Source organism: Pagrus major, chromosome 20, assembly GCF_040436345.1.
Source record: "Pagrus major chromosome 20, Pma_NU_1.0".
In the NCBI taxonomy this organism is placed as follows: domain Eukaryota; kingdom Metazoa; phylum Chordata; class Actinopteri; order Spariformes; family Sparidae; genus Pagrus; species Pagrus major.
Window position 1 is genome coordinate 10,172,534 of NC_133234.1, and position 24,255 is coordinate 10,196,788.

Sequence of the window (24,255 nt, forward strand, 5' to 3'; positions counted from 1 at the left end):
TGTGCTGCATCCATGTGTTGGTGTAAAGTGCGGTGAGATGAAAGGAAAGCTTTAAGCCTGACATCAGAGAGTAAGGTCTTCCAGTTGAGAAACAGTAAGGTTACTTCCCTTTCCTCAAACTGCAGAGTCTTGTGGCTGCACTGCACTCTGATCTAGTGAAGCTCCTGTCTGTGGAGAAACTGGCATCTCAGCCTCTCCTATGATAGATCCCCTCTCTCCTGAATATTGGTCGAGAAAGAATCATTTTGTTCTTTGAACCTCAGGGACTGACACCAAGACGTCTTCTATTTGGCATTTCAGATAACTGAACAGTTTTATGCAATCAAATACAGTTGTAGCTGTGCTGAAAATATCCGCCTGATGTCTATGTTTAGCAAGTTTTAAAAATACAGCATCAAACGATAAAGAAGCCAGGGTCCAGGACTTATGATGACAGTGTTAATCAGCATCTTCACTGATGTTCCTGTACGCTGGCTTTCCTTTAAGCTCAAACACGATGTGTCACTTATTATTCATCTGTTTCTCTGTTTGCAGTTTCGCTGGCAAATATCTAAACTGCTACTGTAATTACACAACATCTTCTTGCTATCAGGGCAAAAAAGCAGCACTCAGTGTAAACAATCATGATAATCTATTACAGTAACATGTCTGGGGATGAGTCAGGGCCCGCCACATGCAGCGTGAGGTAGGATCTGAATCAAATATTTTACTTTCTGCTGCTTGGCATGCAGGAAGAGGCTTTTCAGAGACAAAATCTGTCTGGTTGTTTTCTAATAAAGGGTTCAAATGCACACAAATAACATCTGGTAGCTGTTCCTACAGATATATAGATGTGTTTATAGATAATAACTGGCATGAGTGATCTGAATTTTGATTCAGACACACTGAAGAAATACGCAAGTCAATCTCAAATGAATTCATGTTACGAAATAGTGATGCCACTGCCAATAACATCTGGGCACGGTGAGGCGAATTCAAAACCAGCTGCACTGGCGACTGAGCTCATTGAATTTGGTGGGATGCATTAAGCTGTCAAACAGCTTGATAAGCAGGCTGTTTGTGTTTTACAGCGTGGCCGGTTTGGTAGCGCGATCAATAACACCTGTCAAGGCTGCCTGCAGGAACGCGATAGTTTAGTCACATCGTCCCTGGACACCTCCAGAAAAAAAAAAAAATCATGTGCTGCCCTTTGTGTGTGCATCACGAAATGTTCTCTGCCAGCTCAGGATGTATCAGATGGTGACTGCGCTTACAGGAATTCCCAAGATTCATTGTGATGATGATACCCCCCTGTCCAAAAGCTGCTACAGTAAAATCAAACACTGTTTATTATTTTTTATAACCAGTGAGCAGTGTACTGGGGAAGAAATTCTGCACTGGACTCATGGTAAAAACTAGATTTTTTTCGATGTTTAGAATAGACATATGATTAGGGTTAGGGCCAATTTAAAAATGTTCAGACTGAACTTGATATAAGGCCTAAGACCAGACCAGACCACTGTTACAGAACTTACTACTACACTAGAAGTTGCACAGGACTCAGCCCCTCCCAAGAGGAACGTAATGAGAACCCATGAGTAAGATTGTAGCCGCACTACAGTCCATCAGGGCAACTGCAACATGTTGTGTCTTCATTTACCACAACAATTCAACTTAACTTGTCTTCTTCTAAAGTTTACCAACAAATTTATGAATAAAATAAGCCTTCAGCTAAAGAAGTTACGTATATGACCCCTGAAAGTCAATGAGTTTTCCACAACACGCTGCTGTGTTATTGTTTCACAATAAAAGCCTGGTTAAGAGATGAAGGGTTTCTGTCCACTGAAAGACTAAGAGGACTTATTTGAAAGGACTTCATTTGAAGCAGACACAGGAAGTATTGAGTTTATATTAACAGCGTAATGCAGTAACTTTAACAGGGCAAACAGGAGTAGCGGATTGAAAACAAGGCCTCGTACTGCAGGCTACAAAAACAGCATGTAAAGCTAATAAGCTGCAGCATAACCTGCACCAACTCGTTACTGATGAGAGTTTCCTCTTGTGGTCGGCCAGAGAAGCATAGTGGCACTGTATGCAGAGCTCTCAGTGTTAGTACAACATAATAACACATAAGCAACGCACCACTAAGCTGAGCTAACAGACTATCCTGGGGCTCCTGCTCAACTAGCCACATGCTGCTGGTTCTCTCCGCTCTTCACTTAACAAGTACCGGTTCAGTCGGTTGACACAAAATCAAATTGGTTGAAGCTCGTACACCAGACTGGACCAACAAAATCAGAAACCCACTCAACCCTACACATGATTAAATATTTTAATCACCATTCAAGTAAGCAGAGGACAGAACCAGTTAGCCGCTCTAATGTGCATGCTCTCTGGGCTGCACAGTGCTGAAGCTATGCGAAAGATCCAGGTGATTTGTTTTTAGTTTCATGCTTCACTGAACAGTTTTCAGAGAAATGAACCGGGCCCCGCCTCCTACGCTGTACAGATTTCCCCTTAATAGATCCATGGAGCACACTGCCTATATCAAACAATAAAACACTCCTCTGTTCTTTACTTTGTCTTATAATTTAAAGATAATAAGAGAACTTGACAGACACTCACCCACAGCCTTCAGGGAGGCGTACTTGTTGATATCCTTGTTTTGCTGCTGCTGCTGTTGCTGCTGTTGTTGCTGCTGTTCGTAGACGTGAGCCAGCTGGCTGAGAGCAGGGTAAGGGTGCTGCTGGCCCATGTTTGAGCCTGGTCCAACGTTGTTGTTGATCTGACCGCCCTCTGTGGACACATGGCAGGACAGGGTTACAATCAGGTTTAGGACAGGTACATGGAAGCATCTTCAGCATCTTGACAGGAAGGATCTCATACATATTCCAGCGTCCACTTACACAACCACCGCTTTTAGATACTCAATGATCTGATGCTTTAGAAATAAAGTCAATGCTTCACAATTCTCAGGACACATTAACATCCATTCATGCCAGCACCATCAGCTGGTGGACTCCTGCCATCATTCTACAGCTGCAGCTTATTGTATATCATGCTGCCTAATACACATTTGGACAGAAACCAGAGGGTATGTACACTGATAAGATACATCTGCTTTCTATTATATGAGATTTTACTGGTAATTGGACTGTGCATGCCAATACATTTATGTCAGTAGTAGAGCTACAATACTCAAGTTTTAGTTGATTACTGATTACTTTATCTGTACTGTGTCAGTGAGCCCTCTGTGTTGGGTTGAAAATGTCCAGTGACTTTGAATGTAATTTTTTTTTTAAATAACGTGGTAATGTGTGATCTCAAAATGGGTCGTTTGATCCTCTTTTTTTTCTGAGTTGTTCTATTGTTATAATGCTGACCTGAGGATAAGTTTGCTGCTGTGGCAGGAAGGAAAAATCAATCACATTCAGCCATTTCACTGCATTGTTTTGGCATTTTGTGGAACACGACCATTGTTGGACGTAGTTGTAGTTTGGACATTTCTGTCAATCTTAAATGCTCTTAAATCTTAAAAGCAGTCTACCATACTGGTCTGCAGGATGAAAGTCTGCATATTTGAACGCCCCAGGTCAAGACTCTGCTGTCCACTTACATCTGAAGGAGAAAAAATCATTCCTTTGACAACAACAACATCTTGGCCAGAGAAGGCAGATGGTTTGAAAGAGGAGTAAAAGAATCCATCTATGTCAAACAGGAACAACCGTCTTTGAACAGAGGAGGTGGCCTACGACATTACTTATCACCCACCTACAATGCAGTACTGAGTTCCCTCCCCAGACAGCTTAACAGCCATTCACACCTGGGCTCACCTAGCCCTAACAACCCACATGAAGGCCAGTTGGGTCAAAGTCCCACAAGTGGCCCTAACAACTCTGAAACTCAGAGCCCACACGTGTCCTTAACAGCTCTGTAAGGACACTCCCACACCGGGTTTAAAAGCCTGCAACTCCCCTCCAGTTAGTTAGAACTGAAGAAGCCTCTTGGATGAGAGGTGAAACGTCTTCAAGAAACTGAAACAAGTCCAGTTGCCAACGATACATCATTTAGGAACACTTATTATTAAGTTTAGCTACTTGTCCATTACCTTTATTTACATATTTTAACAGTTATCCATCATTTTTAGCTAACTACTTATTACTTTAAGATAACTTTTTATGCTATTTATCCATTACACTATTTTGATCCTTATCCATTTACCTGTTGCAACTATTTATCATTACTTTAAGTAACCATTACCCATTACATTTAGCTCACTATTTAGACTTCTTTGCTTGCTCGCTAACTGGTTTTGATGCACTCTTAAATACAACCTGTAGTATTCAGGTGTAACAGCAGACTCACAATGCGGATATATTTTGCCACCAAGCCTTATTTTTCAAAATGAGTTGAGCTACTTCACAATCTTTCCACGTTTCCACATGCTATTACTATCTATTAGCATGTGAAGTGGCATGTTGCGGCTAAAGGGAATACTTATTTACAACCTGTCTTCGGAAGTAGGAAGTAACAGCCGGTTAAAATAATTACATTTTCCTGATTATACAATTTAACTGCAGGCCTAATGTATCCATTTCCATAATTTAATAAGTGATAATTAGATTTCAAAAGGTGTGTTGAATGTGTGAGTCTTGTCTCCAACATCATTGCAGCACATCCAGCAGGAAATAATCCAGTTACTTATAACTGCTGCCTCTTAACGACTAACGTGAACATCAGTAAGACGTATGTTGATGATTTATAGGAAATCCAGTAGGCTTTCTGTTCTGATTGTGATTAGCAGGCAATCAGTCCTACGCACCCAAGCACATTTTACAGTAACAGTATCCTTCTCAACCATGGACATAATTGATTAGTCAACACAATGGATCAGCCCTCCTCCACAGTTGCACCCTAAAGCTCAGACTCAGAAAAACCAGATGGCAGGACAACACATCCACGGATGTACAGATGGATACGAAGGGACAGAGTTGTACCAGAGTGTAGCAGAACTATACAATCTGACTTTTAGCTGAATGTTAAAATAAGTGTGGGAATTCAGAGGATGCTCTCTTCAGCGTTAGTCCCTCACTGCGCTGAGCCTGACAGATAATTGCAAATTCCTGTTACTGAAGGCGAAGGTATCCTTGCTAAGTGAACACACTGTGTTAAAAGCCCCAAAAAACTGCCACTTGATAATTTGGTAAGTAAGAAAAAGTTGAGAGGCGGGGAGCACGAAAGGGAGAAAAGTGAAATAGGAGAAAGGGAGACAGATGAGGATGCATAAAGAATGAAGAGAGTGAGTAAAAAGTTTCAAAAGATGTCTGGCAGAGAGACAAAGGAGGTGTGTGAGGCACAGAGTGAGCGAGACAAAATCATTTAGGCAGAAAGCGCACGAAATGACTGTAGACATAGACACTAAGAGATGGATGATCCCAACACAGTCCTATAAATAAAACTCTCCCTCTCAGCCCTGTTATTGGTGCTCATACGGATGGCCTTTTGTCGCTCCATAGCAAACAGAAGGGGAAGTTGTGTCGCCGCAACCCGACGATATTGATTTCCTCCACCATCTTCTCGCTGTTTCATCACAGCGGTGCATTGTTGTGCCACGAGGTGCGCTCAAAGGCCTTAAACCTGCACAGTCCGACTGTCAAGGCAAAACACGTTGTGTTGTTACTAATTAATCACTTAGCCCTGGCACTGACTCAAATCACACAAACACACACTCACACATACACACACTGACTGACAAGGTAGAGAGTGGAGACAATTAAAAAGAGCATCAGAATGAAAGAGCGAGTGAGGCCGTGTAGAAGAAAGAATAAAAGACTTGTCAATGAGGGGAAACGTCCAAAGAAACAGATGAAGTGGTTTAAGTTTATATGGACAACTGGTTCACTGAAGGTTACGTGAATGTAATTGAAACAGGCGCTGTGTGTAGAGCTGGAGATGAAGCCCGTCTCTTTCATGCATCTAATAGAATTTCTCAAAAAACAACATTCACTCTGGTCACGATGAAAGCCGATCCACTGCTTTGTCTTTCGTAGCGGGCCAAAATGGCTGACACAAGGTCGCTCATTTTCTCGTTTCATAATTCATTTTGTCACAATTGTGAAGTTCTATATCTTATCTAAGCTCAGGCGCTCACCACTCATTTCAGGCAATCTGAACTAGTTTGCAGCGAATCCTTGAACAGTCAAGCAAATGATAACACAAAACTGTAAAATACCCACTACATCACATTTGGACTCCACACTACATTGTGATTTTATAAAAATCCTTTATCTTGTTAATAAAAGCTGGTGAGATAGTTTAAACAGTCTTATACCAGAGAGTCAATAAACAAATTGTATGAAACTGGACTCTGTCTGCTCTGCCAAGCTGGCTGACTGTTCAGGTCGTGACAAGCTGGCAAATCAAATTACACAGTCTCACTGAGCCGCAGATAAACATCTGGCTACAAGTGTGGTGCAATTTGGCTTAAAGCATCTATTTGACACTTTGGGAACACTTATTCGCAGTCTGGCACAGAATTAGAAATGAAAATTTATACCCCCCAAACAGGGGGAGGCAGCTAGCCTGGAGCTGTCCAAAGGTGACAAAATAAGCCCACCAGCACCACTAGTGAACATGCTCCATCTCAGTTGTTCAACCCTAACCCTAACCAACTGCTAACTGCTGCTAACTGTAGCTGCCGTCAGCTGGCTAAGTTGGCCATGCAGCTATTGGTCCTTTTAGCTGACTCTGCCTGAGCTTTTCTATTGGACTATTGCCTCTTGATGTACAAAGTGGTATTACGAGACAAGACGGGTCGGGGCTAGCTGGTTAGCATGCTAACTTCAGAAGCTATCTGTGCAGCACAATACATAGATGTATAGGTGTTTCTTCACATTTTGTCTTCAATTGAATTCATTTTTGAACGTTTTAAACTAAAGTCCATATTGCATCTTTTATTACCATCTCTCTACTGGGCCAGGCTAGCTGTTTCAACCTGTTTCCAGACTTTGTGCTAAGCTAAGTCTTCTGGGCAGCTCAATATTTAGCATACAGACATTGGTGTGGTATAAATCTTCTCATCTATCAGAAATTGCATTTCTCAAAATGTTCCTTTAAATGTGAGTAAGAGCAATAGCTCAGTGAAAAAGTGGCAAAAGTGGCATCTGTACACTGTTAATTATGCTTCCATTATAACTTCAGATACCTGATGATTCATCTTTTCCATGAAGTGTAAAAGATCATTAAAGTGATTACATCAGCATAAAAACGAGCGTCAACAATTCAGATCCATACAATAATTTGCAGCAGTGCTGTATGGTTCTGACTTGTGGTCACAATAGGATTTATTGGACGTCCTGTATCCATTTTGGTAAGCACATTGTTTGTGGTTTATCACAATGTACAGTCTATAAAACACGCACTGCTAATTGTCCCTTCAGAGGCATTCTTTGCCAATCCATCGTTGTGCTGATGCATAAGATCCAAGATAAAAATTAATTGTTTACTGCTTCCTCCACGTACAGTTTCCTCCACTATTTACTCAAATACGCCTCTGTTTCTGAGCGAACAACAATCCACAATCTCTTCTCCTCCGCCTCTCTCTGCTTGCTGAGTGCTATAATTATTTCAGGGTCATAGAAACACTGTTAGCTCTTCAAGCACGCAGTTGATGAGGGTGACAAAGATGATGGCAATTTGAGCCAAAATACATACACAATCTTGAGAGATAAACAGAAAATAGATCCAACTGTTCAGCTATTTCCATCCTACTGTTTTATTATCCTGTGCTCCAGAGTCCATCTTTGCAAAAATCTCTCATCCCTGCATTTTCATCCTAATGAAAAAGACCACACACACACACACACACACAAGTAACAGCCCAGAGTGAAAATAAAAACCACCCTGACGACATCATCACACTATGAACCCATTCAGCTGGATGACTGACAGCTGTCACCAGGATGCCCGTCAGGATGATGAAAGGGGATGCAGTGGGAGTCTGCTGGTGTGGTCAGAGTGTCTCACCAAGCCGAACCAAAACACACTGATTCTCTGAGGGTCACCAAAGCGTTTTATCTCCAGCGCCGGCCAGTTTTCATTTTACCCACTGGAGTATTTCACCAAGATTACAGCAGCAAGGGAAAGGAATTGGAATAGCAATTACAAGCACATTTTGTTTCTAGGTAACAAGCAGTGTAGTAAAAAAGACCCAAAAGTCATACTTGAGTAAAAGTAAAGATATTTACATGTATGTTTAAACTGTATGCTTAGTGTTGACTTGGCATTGGCGCCATCGTCCTCGCCAATTATCGGATCTGTTATTCAGCATTTCTCTGATGATCAGAATCAAACTGAGACGATTACAAAACACTTTGCCTATATTTTGTTTTTTTCTCTACTACATTGTTATTAATATATATATCAATGTTTTTGACCTGGGAAGTAACTAAATACATTTACTGAAGTACTGTACAGGTACATATTTACATATTCAAAGTGCTTTACCTGAATATTTCCATTTTATGAAACTTTATATTGTACTTTTTACTCCACTACATTTGTCTGAGGGCTCTAGTTACTGGTTACTTTTCGGATTACGTTGCTGTCCAATAAAAACCACAGATGTGTTAATGTTGAATGTTTTTGTTAAACTGAAAAAGAACCCAAAAGTCATACTCTAATGTTAAGTGTACTTAAGTAACAAAAGCACAAGTAAAAGTAAATGATACATGTATTTATGGCTCTGTGTCTATTGATTATCAGAATCAGTGTTTTTTATCTAAATGATAAATATCAGTTTACTACTGCTACTTAGGCTCTGATGCAGCATGTAATCTGCAATGTAACCAGTAACTAAAGTTATCAAATAAATGTAGTGGCATAAAATTTACAATATTTGCCTCCAAAATGTGGTGGAGTGAAAGTATAAAGGAGCAGAACATGGAAATAGTCAAGTAAAGCACAATTACATCAACATTGTACCTAAGTACAGTACTTGAGTAAATGTACTTGGTTACTTTCCATTGCTGCCTACACACAAAAAAATCGGGAAGTTTCAGGAAAATTCTCAGCAGAGAACTGATAGATGGCAGTTGTAGATCATGCTGAGTGAAAGTCAGCAGGTCAACAGAACCAATAGGTATTGTCCTGTTTGGAGCCTGGTTGTACAGAAAATAATGCGTTATGACAAAGGAAGTTATATATGAAAGGATGTACTGAGGGTGGTGCTAAGAGAAAGAGTTTGTTGTTTACTGAGGTCAAGCTAAATATAACGATCAGTGTAGACAGTGTGCAGTATGGTCATCACAGACAAACAGCTGGACAGATGTGATCATGTAACCTGTAGATCTTGCTCGAGGTACAACACGTTAAAACTGATGGGATTCACTCACTCATACCTTCCATTTGTATAAAGATTTTTCAAAAACAAAATATTCAAAAGAATTCAAATTCTTAATAAAAATGTGATCATCCGCATTCGGGCTTGGGATTCTTAAAAGCGGCAGTCCAATCCTCCCCCCTAACTTAGCTCTGTCATTTAGTTTTCCACCTACAGTATATGACACTGGTCTGTGGTCTCTGGAGTATCCATTCAGTGAGCTTTTGAGTGTATGTAAAGTATTGTTGACTGTGGATGTAATCCTATAAGGGGATCCATCCATCCATACGCTAACAATACCAAAGGAGCAATAACGCTGGCTTCCTCATTCATTTCACTGAGGCTGCGTTGGAGCAGCAGGGGGTCCACTTGGCTGCCACTCTGCATTGGCCACAAAAATGTGCAAGCACAAATACATGGTATAACATTTAAGTGGGTACCTTGTAAGCTAGAGCATGTTAAAGTGCTGTAGTGTTACAACAGACATGAATAATGTGCTAAATCAGGTGTTTACATCAAACTAGGCTAAATCATTCAGTTACAGGATGAACTGATTCATTTTCAAAACACTGCAATGCTGAAACCCTGCTTCAGATGTGTTAGTGTTACACTTGAAAAAGTAATATTTGCTGCTACCTATGTAGGAGCCGCATTCGATCATGTCAGTTGTGAGAAAACTTGTAAAAGATTCATGCAGGAACAATTTTATCGTATTTTTGCCACCGCAGCAGGGAATCCGCAGGTCTGACTTGTAATTGACTCCATCCAGGTACACCGTTTCTATAGGTAGGTGTTTTCCACCTCGCAGGCAGTTGAACGGCTGCCAGAAGATTTCTAAAGGTCAGCTATTGTGATTTTCTTCAGACCTCTGTGAGCTTGACAAGATGGACGCCCGGCTTGTCAAGATTACTGCTGCCCAGTATAAAAGATTTATCATCTTCTGTGTACCGTTTTTCTTCAAGGGACACTGTGTAGTTTTGGAGAAGAAATTCAAATGTTAACATTTACAATATAAGTGAGGTAATAATACGAATTCAGGATTATTTCTTCACTCCATAACTGAATAAACAAGCTGTTCTTAGAGGAAAATAAGGTCCCCAGAACATTGTTTGATGCTAGAAAGGTGGCAGGGTCCGCCAAAAACAAAGAGAGTTTACTTTCTCTTCTGATTAAAATTTCTTCCCCAAAACTGCATAGTGCACCTTTAAGATCTGCTCGCTGTTTGTAAGGGTATGTCGTAATAGTGGCTAAAAATTGACCCATGATTGAATCATTGCTGTGTACAACTTAAAGAATTGTGGGTAAAAAACAGTTGATTTGATCACGCATCTTGGTTCAAAAGCATGCCGCCGTTTATCTTTAACGTTAAAGGAGAAGAAATTTGCTTGAAATCACCCCGCGGGGCGAGGGCGCAGGGACGTCAGGATTACAGTAAGTGTGACTGCACTGATGAGGCAGCGCGTGGATGATGAGCTTATGACCGCCAGGTAACAGACAGTGCAGTCAGCAACGCGCAACATGAGTGTGCACTACATAACACTGCAGAGGCAGAGTCATACGGCACCAAAACACAGAGTGATTTCAAAGCCGCGCCGCCTCCCTCGTGGGAAGCCAGACATCCAGCGTGGAGCCGAGAGGCAATCCTCCCGGGGCAGGAATGGTATCTGTGCTTTTCTCATGTCCCAGACAAGAATATATTCTGTTAGAAATGGTAGACAACGCATTCAGCTGTGCGCCTTGATGTGTACTGTATGGCTGCGTGTGTGCAAGTGAAAATGAAGAAGAAAAAACGTGGAGAGACATCAAAAGGGAGCCGCAGCACATGCATGTAGGAGTGCTTCTATCTCATGCTTGGCCTGACTCCATTGCTACCGGCTCTACAGTGTAATTTCACTGCTTGTTTGATTCGCAGTTGAAAACTGTAAGCAGCTGACTCATCTATTATTCCCTCTTTCTCCTCACTCTGCAAACGGATAAACCCTCTTCTTTTCTTCAGCTGCAAAACTGCTTCTCTGTCATTACTCAACCCTCTCCATCTCGCTCTTCCTCTCCTCCTTGTCATGGCAACAGTATTCTCTCGTGTAGTATTTGCTCTGCAGCACACGGCGAGTTCGCATTGTCCCGCAGTCACCCGCGCCCACATATCAACAGGCAGGCCGGCTGTACTGTACTGAAAAAGTCATTGTTATGCAACCTATGTTATGCTGCCTGCTGCTCTGTCGGTCTGTCTGTTCATCTCTCTCCACTTACTCTTCACGTGTCTTCATGCCTCCTCGGAGCTTGTTCTAGGTCACATCCTAACAGCTTTGTCAGGCATTGTCATAAAAGCAGGCATGTTTTATTGAAAGACTTGCTCCAGTTTGGTAAAAAGGCAATTTTTATGAGTCATCTTTGGGTATAACCAGGCAAAGCATTTTGACAGTGAATAGATGTTGACACAAAAGTCTGCACCGACGATGAAAACCTGTGTAAATAGAGCCTCAGAATGAAAGATGAGACGTGTGCCGTTGTCCTAAAGCTGCTGCCTGTACTGTTTTTTCCCCTTTAAATTGACAGCGACAGTAAACATCTTTGTGATATTAGTTCAGAAGAATGTGTCCAAGAAATGCATCGTGAGACTACAAATCAGTATTCTCTCATGTGTGTAGCTTCCTCTCTTGACTTGTCCAAATCATTCACCCCTAGTGTGCACACATCCTTGTGTAGTGTGAGTGTGTGGGGTCCTCCCTGTTTCTCTGCATATGCATATTTAGTCACACTGAAAACTGTAAGCAGGTTATGTGTGAGCCTGTGTGAGGCGGGTGTGGAGAGCTTCCTCTTTATTTGCCCTCCTGTCTGTTTACAGCACATAAGACGGACCGCACATATCTTGACCTTATCCCTTCGGCCCGTATCTCTCTCCTGCAGGATGGAGGGCAGCGAGGATGACAGAGCGAGCAGAGGACTTGCTATGCGACCGCTGAGCTCACAGGAATTTCGCCGAGAGCCGGGTGTGAAATCCCCCTTGTGTGGCGGGCGGTAAGGTGACGGAGTTCATTTGGAGTATTGAGCAACAGGTGGTGTTTTTGGGCCCCGAGGTGAATGGGTCAGACATACGTGATCAGTGGTCATGGGGAAGAAAAATCAATGAAGCCTTGTGTATAAATGACAAGAAAGTTTGCCAAACTGAGAGAGAGACAGACAGCGAGAGAAGAACAGATGTCCGGGGCTGCATGGGTCTTCCTACCTGCTGGCACTGTCAGCAGTGGGAGGCAAGTCCAAGGGCCAGAAAGCTCACACACAGAAACTATTTGACACTGATGCTTACTGTTTGAACGTGGGCCAGCTTTGAAACTGCAAAGTAAACTGCAAACAGCTTTTAGAGGTGCTTCAAAAGTTACTGAGTAGCCTACTTTAGAAAAGTGATTCTGACGTGTACCCCAGGGAGTACTTCTGCAGTAACAAGTGGGTATGTGGAAAGACTGTGGAGTACCTTAAATATTTTGGTTGAAATAAAAAAATACAATTTGATTAGAAGACGTTAGCTATTACACCTGAACACTGTAAGTTGCGACTAAGAATGTGGAAAAACTAGCTGGCTAGCAGGAACAGAAGTCTCAACAGTTGGCTAAAGGTAACAGACAAATTATGTAACTCAGCTAATGGTTAAAGTTGACTGTAGCTGTTTAAAAAGTAACAGATACACAACTGAAATGGGCTAGTTAGCTATGGTAATGCATAAATAGTTGATGGTGGCTAAAGTAATAAAGATGATTGAAATGGTAAGCTAAAAGTAATGGATAAATGACTTAAATTAAGCTAAAAATATACATGTTAGTTAAAGGTCACTGATATATGGTTCAAATAAAGCTAAATGTAAGCGATGAATGGTTAGTTAATAGAAACTGATATATGGTTGAAATGGTTAGCTAAAATTAATGGATAGGCTGCTTAACGGTTCAAATAAAGCTAAATATAAGTGGTGTGTGGTGAGCTAAATGCAATACAGAAAAGGTTTAAATAAAGGTAGTGATAAATTGTTAGCTAAATGTTATGGATAATTGGTTAAATTAACTAAAAGTGAGTGATAAATAGTTAGCTGAAAATGATGGATAACAGGTTAAAATAAAGCTAAAGGTAAGTGATAAATGGTTAGCTGAATAACTGAAGGCTGTGGCTGAAATGGTTAGCTAAAAGTAATGGATACATGGTTGAAACATCTGCCACTAATATGAATAGAAACACTGACAGTTCAGTTATATTAAAAACATATTTAAACAACATCTACCTTTATATTAAAAGTGTTCGACAATATCCCGTTTTGAACACATTTGGAACATTGACAGATGACATTAGTGGGCACTTGACTTCTTGTGACATCACATACACGGGCGATGGAAGAGAACGTTGGGAACCACTGCTTTAGATCGCAAGACTTTGCTATTTAGCAACACACTTAAATTGTGCCACAAATTGAGAACTTGCAAGAACACTTGGGGGCAAGAGCTAGTGCAATATGATAAAAGGATCTTGCTATATTAAAGTCATGTCACAGGCACCAGCGTTCATTTATTTGCCCAGAAACACTGCCTTAAGGACTTGGGTGTACATGGCCATGAATAATTTATCTCGTGTAGCTTAGCCTTAAGGCTTCTGTATAGCATTCAGTGCACAAAACTGCCTGTGTAATGTGTCACATCCTCAGCCTTATATATGGCCTTGTTTTCCAAACATTGTTCATCTCATTATCATCACCATATGTTGCTAGCTTTGTCTTCGCTCATTAGCGCATCAGCACACTCCCGTTTAGTGCGAGATAGTGAAGGAGAGCTCGGGGGGGCACGGTGAGAGAGGGTCTCATGAAATGCTCGTAGATACAGAGAAATGTGTGCAGCCAACTCTATTCCGAACCCAATCACACATCTTTCAGTGATGCTCACGAAGGCTGACCATTAAACAGATAGGGATGTGATGCAGAGAACCCGTATTATTGAAAAGTCTGTCATGGAAAATGGTGGCTGGAAATGATAGCAAGGAGAATAGCTTATCTACCCTTAATTGTTCCTCCCTGAGCCGTTGAAAGCGCAATGACTTCCGCTGCACCCTTTTATGATTAGAGCCTTCCGTCATACCTTCCTCATTCTGAAGTGCTATCGATTTCTATTGTTCCTTCCTTTTTTTCCCTCTCATATCCACAGCGGAGCATTTCCTTTTGCATTGTCTTGGCACAGGACAAAGCATTGACTTGAGTCTCACAGGACATTGTTAAAGCCAGTCACTGAATCAATAGTAAGATATCACTTTGATATCAATAAAGACCGGTTTAAACGAGAAATATCTCAGTCCAAGGGAATTAAAGTGTGTGGGAATAAAAAAAACAAATACAGTATCAGTGTCAAAACAATTCTGCTGATGACCATCACTGTCCCATAAGACACTTCCTTTGAACACGTTCCATTATTTTCTCTTCCCACTGCTTCTGACACATAGCGTATAGTAGGACAGTTGTCTTCGATTTTTATCCGCATCCAACTCCTAAACCGTAGCAGATGGGGGCAGCCATTTGTAACGGCATTTATAATGTGTCATTACAACTGACTTCACACTCGCATTTAGACGGAAAGGAATCTACCTCGTGGCATCTACGCTGCACGAGTGGATGGAAAACAACTCGCACGTGAAGGGCGTTTGAGCAAAATGAAATGCAAAATAACTCCTCCGGATAACAAGGCCTGTTTATCAGACGCTAAAAAACCATAAGTCCTCTGTGCCGCTGACAGCTGTGTGGGAGAGCACCAGGTAGGGAACAGATCGTGCTACAAGTTGTTTGAAAAGAAAAGGTGTGGAATGCTGTCTAATAACTGCAATGTCTTATCAGAAAGAAGTCAAACACATCACTGGTCTTGTCTCTCATTGTGAAGAGGTTAACAGTCGAATAAACTTTAATTAATAGATGAGTAGCATGGCAGACAACCAATGTAAGGTCTGAGCCATGCTCTACTCCTTACTCTAAATGTGATCCAAGATTGACCACTGAAGAACTAAATGCTCAGAATAGAATCAGGATCTATTGAATAATTGATCTGACTGGATTTCTTACCAGTTACCAGATACTTCATCTCAGAGTACTGATTCCTGAGCCAGTACTGGTGACTTCAGCTGTGGTGATTTCTCTTGCGTTACTGTGGCAATCCTGGTATTATCACAAGGCCATTTATCTGATGGAGATAGAAAAGCATGGACGCTTCACAACTTCACACTATCACCTTAGTCAACACTGCTTCAGTGACGTGGCCATAAGTGCTTTATAGACTAACATTAGCTATCCGTACTCCTACCCTGCCAGTCTGCACTGATACTTGGACTATAGTTAAATTTCGGCCATCATATGCCATCAAGGAGATCAAAATGTAGGATTGTCATGCATGAATCAGCTCTAGCAATGTAACCTAGGGGTGTACTGGGATTTGGCCTTTGGCCTTGGTCAGTTAACATGAGGCTATGCTGTTAAAAACTTTGACTTAAGAGTGCAATATGTAAGAATTTTACTTGAAAATATTAAAAAATGAGGCTAACTAAAATAGCCCCAGCCCGTCCTGGCCCAAAGCTCCTGTGCAAGTGATGTAAACACCAACACTTAACACAGTGTGTAGTTAACTACAGTTAGCAGCAGTTAGCAATCACTCTGGTGATATACCGAGCCTCCTATTTGCTTTTTGAATGAGGCCAATTCTTTAAACCTTTAATGGATGTAACAGATTGATCAAAGGACACTGGCAAAAAAACCTGGCCAAAGACCAAACCGCTTCGGGTCTCCCTCAGTGCCAATCTGGCATTTCAGACCCCTTGGAAGTTGCAACTTACAGTTAGTGTGAGAGAAGGCATGGGTGAGTACAAACAGTAAGAGGCACACCAATTCGATCAGTATCTGCCCTGATACTATCCTCACTGAGCTTATCAGGTATCAGTCAATCCATTAAAAACTTTATTCTTTACATCTATTAAGTCAGTAAGGTAAGCACATTTTAAAGTTTTGAAAGGGGAGACATCCCTGGCATCACACTAATAACTCGGTATCTGTGGATACCAGGAGTTGAGTTATCAGGAGAGAGAGAAAGTTGTCTCAGTGCATCTCTGCACAGTGTGATAATAGGTCAAATGCACAGAGTGAAACAAAGTAAGTGACTGCGAATGTTTTCCTTCACACACTCACCAGAACCCCAAAAGGTTTCAAGGAAATTTCCTCCCCTCTGTATTTCTAAATATATGAATTCAGATTTCTGTGACATGATTGTATCTCGTAAGTGCCTTGGGCGGTCATCTCCAGTGGCTACAGACTAGGTGTTCCTCCCTGTGACAGGGCTCATCAGTCATCGGGCCACAGAGAGCGAGACAGGCAGACAGCGAAAACAGAGAAATAAATACCTGCTCCACTAAAGCACATGATTGACAAAGAGGAGCCCTCATTCATCATGATGATGGAGCACCACTCAAGGAAACAGAGCATCCGCAATAACATCTGGGCCTATTGTTTTTCTCAATGATCTTCTGTCTCTCTCACAGAACAATGTTCCATTTTAAGTCAGGGCCTGATTGTTTATGATTTTCTACCAGAAAAAGGGGGCAATTTAAAAGTTATTGTCTACTTTATGTTTGTCGCCTTCTAACTTTTTCCCTTTGTCTCTGCTTTCAAGAGCTCCCTTGGGTGTTTCTGAGCTCCCTGATTGGCAGGATGCTACCACTGCAGTGCCACCTTGACTTACTGGGCTATACTGTTTCCCCCCTCATCCTGTGTTATGAGTCAGCAGTGGGACTGCCGCTCCATCAACTGAGGGCAACATGCTGCTAGAGACAAAGCGAGACAGACAGATAGGGAGGGAGGCAGTGGGAGATGGTGATGATAATGATGTGTGTCTCCACGGGGGGTTGACACCTCTGACAACATGTCAGCAGCACCGACCCAGATACCACCGGAGAGAGGCAGGAAGGACATTGCTCTCCAGTGGTTGCTTGTGAGAGCAAGGTAGAGAGGTAGCTATGATCACGAAAATAAATCAAAATGGGATTTAAACTTAAGCAATGCAGTATTAAACGGATAACACTTTTGATTGCCAGTAATTCCCAAAACGACCGTTTCCAAAGCAAGATGACCACTGAAGCGTACCGGATACAGATTTACGGGACCTTCGTTGTAAACTTTCTTCACAATCAGTTTGGTTAGGTTAAGGCACTAAAACTACCTGGTTAGGTTAAGGCACTAAAACTACCTGGTTAAGTTTAGGCATCCTTGTTTGAGTTATAATAACTACATCATAATATAATAACTACATAACTGCAGTTGCATTATTTAAGTGACTTCATTGTAATGCGTTAGTAAGTTAAAATAACTCGCAGTTGACTTTTGGTTACACACTGGACACGAACACCGGTCTCCTGGTTGAAAGTCCTGTGCTTGTTTGATGCGAGGAACCACCCCTGACCTCCTCCCTATGGGGACCTGTCCCTCTTTGTACTACTTCACTGAAGATGTTGACGTCATGGTCGTTTTTCTAATGGGGACAGGAACAATTAGGAAACTGTGTTTTTGTAAAATATACAGTATTGTGAGAATTAGCACCTCATTAAGCTGCAATGATCCGGTTTACATTTTCAGTAGCTAAACTGAAAGATTATGGCTCTTAAGTGTCAAGATCGGTCAGTTGGACGGTGTATCCTCTTACTTTTTCCCTTAATGCCACCATGAGATTGATAATGTGAGTGAAATGTCTCAGACTTTAGAAGGGATTGTCATATTAGTACACTGTCACTACTTAGATGTTTTCTTATCACCAACGTCAGGTCAAATTTTCAGATTGTCTGATACTTTGGTTTCCGAGCAAATGCCTGCAAACAGCCCAGTTGTTGGAATGAAATGTTGCCAATGTACATTCCTGCAAACCATGGATATGATAATTTGTACATTTCATATTAATCAAATCAACATTTCTACAATACGTGTCGTTGCATGTCCAGATTACATGTATGTGAGCTGACCTTTCTGATGAGGAGGGGATGGTGGTGGCATTAAGGCGAGGCGTGGCGGCGAGACTCTATTCGAGATGGCATTTCAACATTTGTAAGCGCGAAACCACAGGATATTTTTAATGAGAAATGAGAACATTTAGCAGCCATATCTGTGTCAACAAAAGCAGATATTTTTAATGAGAAGTGGGGGCATTTTCCAGCCCTCTTCGTGTCAACAAAACTAGGTATTTAAAGCCAAAACATAATCTTTTCCTAACCCTAACCAAGAGGCTTATCTTGCCCAAACCTAACCAGACATTAACTCCATAATATATGAGGTTAAACTGATATATTAGTCTAACCTTAATCCAGCATTCTCTATTGTAACAAAGCCGACATGCTGAAGGCAGGAATCTGATTGCTGATAGTGTTTAATTAGTTGTAACCTCAGAATGTATTCCCCTGCAGTCTTTGACCCGCAGTCTGCTCCTCTGGCTCCGCTGAAGAGAAGCTTTATGTTTAAAAGCTTTAGTCTGCTGCACCTGGCCCTTGGGCTGAATCCCTGGCAGGTTTAAGCGTCGGAGCACAGCTGTGACGGTCTTTTCTTGGCCTGCGAAGACAAGACAGGGCAGTAGGCAGATTTCCCCTCGCTCATCCCCTCAGCAGCCAGCCAGCCAGCAGCAGGAAGAGAAATGCATGACAATAATTGCTGAATTTAGGCGAACCTGGGATTTAATTGTGGCAACAGCTTAAGCTGCGTGCAGCTCACACGGCATCAGAACAATCTAATCAATCCCAGACTGCAAATAACAGGCTTTCTGTGTTTGTCGAACAAAGAAAAAGGCTTCCAGGTGTATGTCTGGAGAGCTGCGGTACAAATAACCTCTCGTTACACACTTTCTAGAATTGGCTCCAAGCACAACAGCTTGATCACATGATGCTTTATAATCATCCGCAGACGTAATTTGTTTTGCCGGCGGACTCAAAACTACATGACATTTAGAAGTTTCCTCAACATTCTAACCACCTCTTTTCTCCTCTCTCATGTTCTCCTCCCTCGCCGCCTTCCTCCTAAAAGCCACGAGACAACACATCAAAGACGAAGCGAGTCAAAAGCGAGGCTGCAGAAGAGCCTTGCTTCCTGCACATCGCTCCATCTGTAATCTGTCTCATGCTCCTCTCTTCCTTCAGCTAAAAACAGTGGGATTTTGCCTTCTGTTCGCTCGCTGGGGGTAATCAGACGGGAGGTTTTTTTGCCTCCACAAAAGCTGTTAGTCTTCAGTATCAGCCTGTGTTGCTTTGTTGTGTTCTGGTATGTGTCCCGAAGTATAATTTGCTTTAATTGAACGTGATCGGGTGCTTTTTTTGTAGATGCGACACAGGTTTACTAATAGGGAGACAAGGCTTCCGCGGGGCCAGATTGAGAGGCTTGGTGTTTGGAGTGATCCATCCTCTCCCTCTGTCTCTGCTTCGGCGTTGCTGCCATATGCCTGTCTGATATCAGCACATGGTAGGCAACGCACTCTTAACCGTGTACCTGTTTATCTGCCTTTTCTTTCTCTCCGTGCCTCCTCTCCCTCTCAATCCCCTGCTCCCTCAGTCCATCTGTTGTCAAAAGCATCCGGAGTATTTATCTACCTGTCTCTCTGCCTTCTTGTCTAGCTGCTGCTCAAAGAGGGAGGGGAGTGGGTCAGTGCACTTCCCCTGCTAACACATATCCAGAAGAATCAGAATCCGATACCTTCCTACAGCTATGAAAGATGTAAAATTTGAAGGACGGGGGTGTCTTTCAGGAACCTCGGAGTGGCCCCCGAGGGATCTCCGCACTAACAGGGACAGATTAGCCTGTGACACTCTACCGCAAGACCTGTCCATTCATCCACAAAGATGCCTCGGTGACGTTCTATTATTAGCGTTATAAACTAAACACGGCGCTTATTGATGGCCAGCGCTGCAGGAATCGACTCGAGCAAGACATCTATACTCCCTCGGAGAGTTAAGGATGCAAGTGAAGGAAGGGGGGAGGGGGGGGGGGGGGGGGAAAGTAGGTTAGTGAAGAAAGACCGGCTGCCTCGCTCCATTTGTAAGCAGGAGAACACAGGCATTGGCAGGGTGCAAAGTGTACAGTGTGAGAGTGTGTGCCATTGTGTTTTATGTGTGTGAATGCGCCTGTGTGAAAGGCAGTGGCTGAAAGAATTGTGCAAAGAACAACAGACATGGTAGTATATATTGCATGCATGTGAGCAGATGTGCTGTATGAGTGCACATGCTCCAAACGGAGCGTGGTGCACATGCATGAGTTTCCATTTGTGCAACAGTTTAGCGCTGCTTTCCGCATGAATTCATGTGTTTTTCCATGCGCCTTGGTTTCAGGCATATACGTGCTATGCGAGGGTCCGTGCAAGGCAATGGTCCTGCAGAGTGCAAATGTAACTGTCGGCTCTTCTGCGCCGCTCCGTGTCTTGGCAACAGGGAGTGTGAGGGAACCAGTGCGAGCAGACAAAGACACCTCCGTCTGCCTGACGAATGCTGCAGAGCGAGGAGGCAGGCAGGCGAGAGATGGCTTCTGTGCAACAGCATGGGGGTAAGAAGTGGGTCATAAGGAAATCCCCATATGGACCACCCCCACCCTACACCCTTATACCCTGCTGGGCACTGCCTGCGCTGCCAGCAGCCCTCCAAAACTAACCCAGAGCCCAGAGCGAGAGGCACGGAGGGGACAGAAGCTTGGCTACATATACAATGAGGATCAATCCCTGCCATGACACAGATCGTACAATCTAACAAGTCATATGTCACGTGTCTGCGTTTGGGTCTTCTTGCGTGAGTTAGTTTTAGTCACTGTAATTGAATCGCTTAGCGCAACTAAATATTGAATTTGTCATAAATATGGCAAGAATTTCTCGATAGATCTGCTGATTCTACCATCACTGGAATGATTGATGTTTTGGGATGTTTCAAATAATCTAGCAAGACTGGTGAGAGCATAAACTACAGATCACAGTTCTGTGGATCAGAGGGATCAAAAGAGACTGTCAAGAATCCTGAAAAATCACATCCACACTCAAAATTTGTGAAAAGAGGGAGAACATGTATCTCCAGGGCGCACAGAAGCTTCAAATGTGGACCATTGAGGAGTGGAAAAAAGTTTCTCAGCCAAAGAAAATCCTCAAACTGGTGGAGAAGAGAAGATGAACAAAGGTCTGAACAGAATATTCTATACAATTTTATTCGTCCTTCGCGACACACACTTGGATGGACTCCTCGGGTATGATAATAGACCATGGAATAGAACTTGTATTGTCACCAAATGGCTCCAGGAGGGCTTTCCTGCTGCTTCACTGGCCCCCACAGAGCCCAGGTATCAACCCGCTGCAGCATTTTGAGGATGATGTAGAGAGGTCCATTTATACACAGAATAACATTCATACAAACAGGGTTTTTAGGGATTTTGCAATGATGAACTCTGATGGTGTTGATGGTGCAGCACATCAGTAGTTAGTTGCACTTCATAAACTCAGTGTAGATCAGATGCAGCACACCTGTCCTCCCATTAGGGCTTCAAATGACAACAGATTTTCCCTCAGAAGCAAGTTCTCAATCTTAACATGTCAAATATAGCAGCTTGGTACTTTCCCATACGCTTCTAAGTTTACCCCTGGAGAGTAGTGGTATAAAGAGCAAGAAAAGTTAGAGTCAGAGGACTTTCCCCTCGGGTGTTTACCTCCAAGTGACAACTGATTTGTTTTTAAGTTACGTTGCATAAGGAGGTTAACTTACGTAAATCACGTTACCTAAGTTCAGTCAAACAACTCACGTTTGGAATGTTCATTATAGTAACAAAACATTGTTAGTTTGACGTCGAGGCACCAACCTCATCACTCCCCACTGATATGTTTACACAGAGAAATTGGCTTGACACTTGCTGAATATTATTCTAACACAAAGCAGGATGTTTTCCTAAACCTAACTAAGTAACTTTGGTGCCTAAAACTAACCACTAACAGTGAAAAAGTCACAATAAATCCTAATATGTAAACTATTTGTCAGCAGGCTTTATTTTGAAAGTCTAGCCGAAAATTGCACATAGTTTTTGTCATATTTTTGTCATCATTTTACCATCATACTCTGGCATGGTAAGAAACCATCCTACCTAATCTAAAAACACCCTAACACTGAAATCAAATTCTTTGAGCGTCAGATGGATGATCCACTTAACCGCTAAGTACTAGAGGAAAAGTACGGCACAGATATCTGCTTTGAAATGATCACAAACCTGCTTTAATAAGTCCAACTCTTCTTCACACACATTCTAGTCATGTACAAACTCTGAGCTATAATAACTTTGCACAGCCTGTGAGACAGATAGAGGGCTCATTGTTAAGAAAATGATCTGAGTCTGGAGATTGATGCCTGAAACTGTTTCTAATAGGATGCAAGTGCAACACAGAAACACATTTGCATGCATACTCTACTTACTGTACATACTGTATAGAGCCTCTCTCTGACATTATCTTTTACTTTGGCTCTCACCTCTGTTCTCTTTTACATGCACACACACAAACACATGCTCACACACGCTTGTGCACCCACTGTCTCATACTCATGTCTTCCCAAATGAACTAAATCTAAACTGGTTAATTATGAGATTCGTCGCTGTTAGCACCTGTTAGGTAATTAATGCCAATCACTGCCTTCTGGGGAGGAAAATTATCCTCCACAAAAACACAGTTTAGCTAGCATCACTCTCTGTCTGTCTCTCTCTCCTCTCTCGTTTCCTCCTTCCGTTCTCTCTCCCCTGCTTATCAACCTGCGTGCCCTGTGCCTGCTGTTAGCAAATCATCCCAGAAAATAAATAAAGCGCTACTGCTATAAACAAATGTTGCAGCGATGGCCGTGGTCGTGGAAGAAAGCAGTCTTGGACTTCCCTTCATCACAGATGGGTAGACAGTGTAGGAGTGTGGACGTGGCGATGGAGAAAACCTGAGATGTCAGTAAGCAAACCCGATCGGAAAACAATAAATAATGTAGGACTGAGTCGATGCTGGGATGGTGGTTCTGGCAAGAGTGGCGGCAGGCAAAGCAAGCTTGTGCTACAGTTTCGTGACGGTGTTTTGATATTCAAAATAATAGTATTCTATAAATTTTTTAAGGCATGTGTTGCAATTTTAATCAAGCCGACCACTTGATATTAAAACCTTCGCACCGGGGTTGCTGCAGCTGTAGGGTAGAGACCAATAGAGAGTACTTCAGCCTGTGCTTGGTTTTCTCCTCAGAAGTGATATTTAAACATGTTGTGCACTGTAAACGCAGGTGTATCTGATGATAATGATGATAATCTTCTTTTCGAACACTGGCTTGTATGAAATCGGCAAATTGTTCAATATCAGGCAAATGGATTAAGCTATTACAGGTGTTGCATTTTGGCATCAATAAACCATTAAAGCACCACGACATAAACAAACAGATTATTATTTAGAAGATTAGCAGCCTCTGTATGGAGGCACTCTGCATGGTGCTTCATTTGCTGCTGCTATGGATTTAGCTGTAGCAATTTATGGCAGCGGAAGATTCCTTTACAACACAGTGGCTTTTATAGCAATGCTGAAAATGTAGAAGGAGTGAAAGTCCAACAGGAAATTACACTTTTTTCCCTGCTGAAAAATACAAGTCAAGATTTTTAGAAAACATGGTTGTATTTAGAAACATTGTGACGTGTCTTTGACATGACCTCAACTAAAATGCTAGGACCTGTTCCCTTAAGTGTTGCTATGACTGTCAATCTTTCCATTCCAGCACGGCTCATATGCAGTTTACAATAAGGCAGATTTACCACACTGTAAAAAAAGAAAAAGATTCAAAACAAACGTGTCTAGTCATAAACATGATATCAAACCAGATGTACTTAAATCTTT

At 42.2% G+C, this 24,255-nt stretch overlaps 1 protein-coding gene across 1 annotated transcript in view; it reads right to left on the bottom strand.

The window, feature by feature from the left end:
* The window catches only part of shisa9a (shisa family member 9a), a 49,842-nt gene that overhangs the window by 8,439 nt on the left and 17,148 nt on the right, over positions 1-24,255 (bottom strand). The window contains exon 3 of the mRNA XM_073490393.1: positions 2,605-2,775. Within this exon, the coding sequence (XP_073346494.1) occupies positions 2,605-2,775 (171 nt within the window). The remainder of the gene's footprint in view (positions 1-2,604; positions 2,776-24,255) is intronic.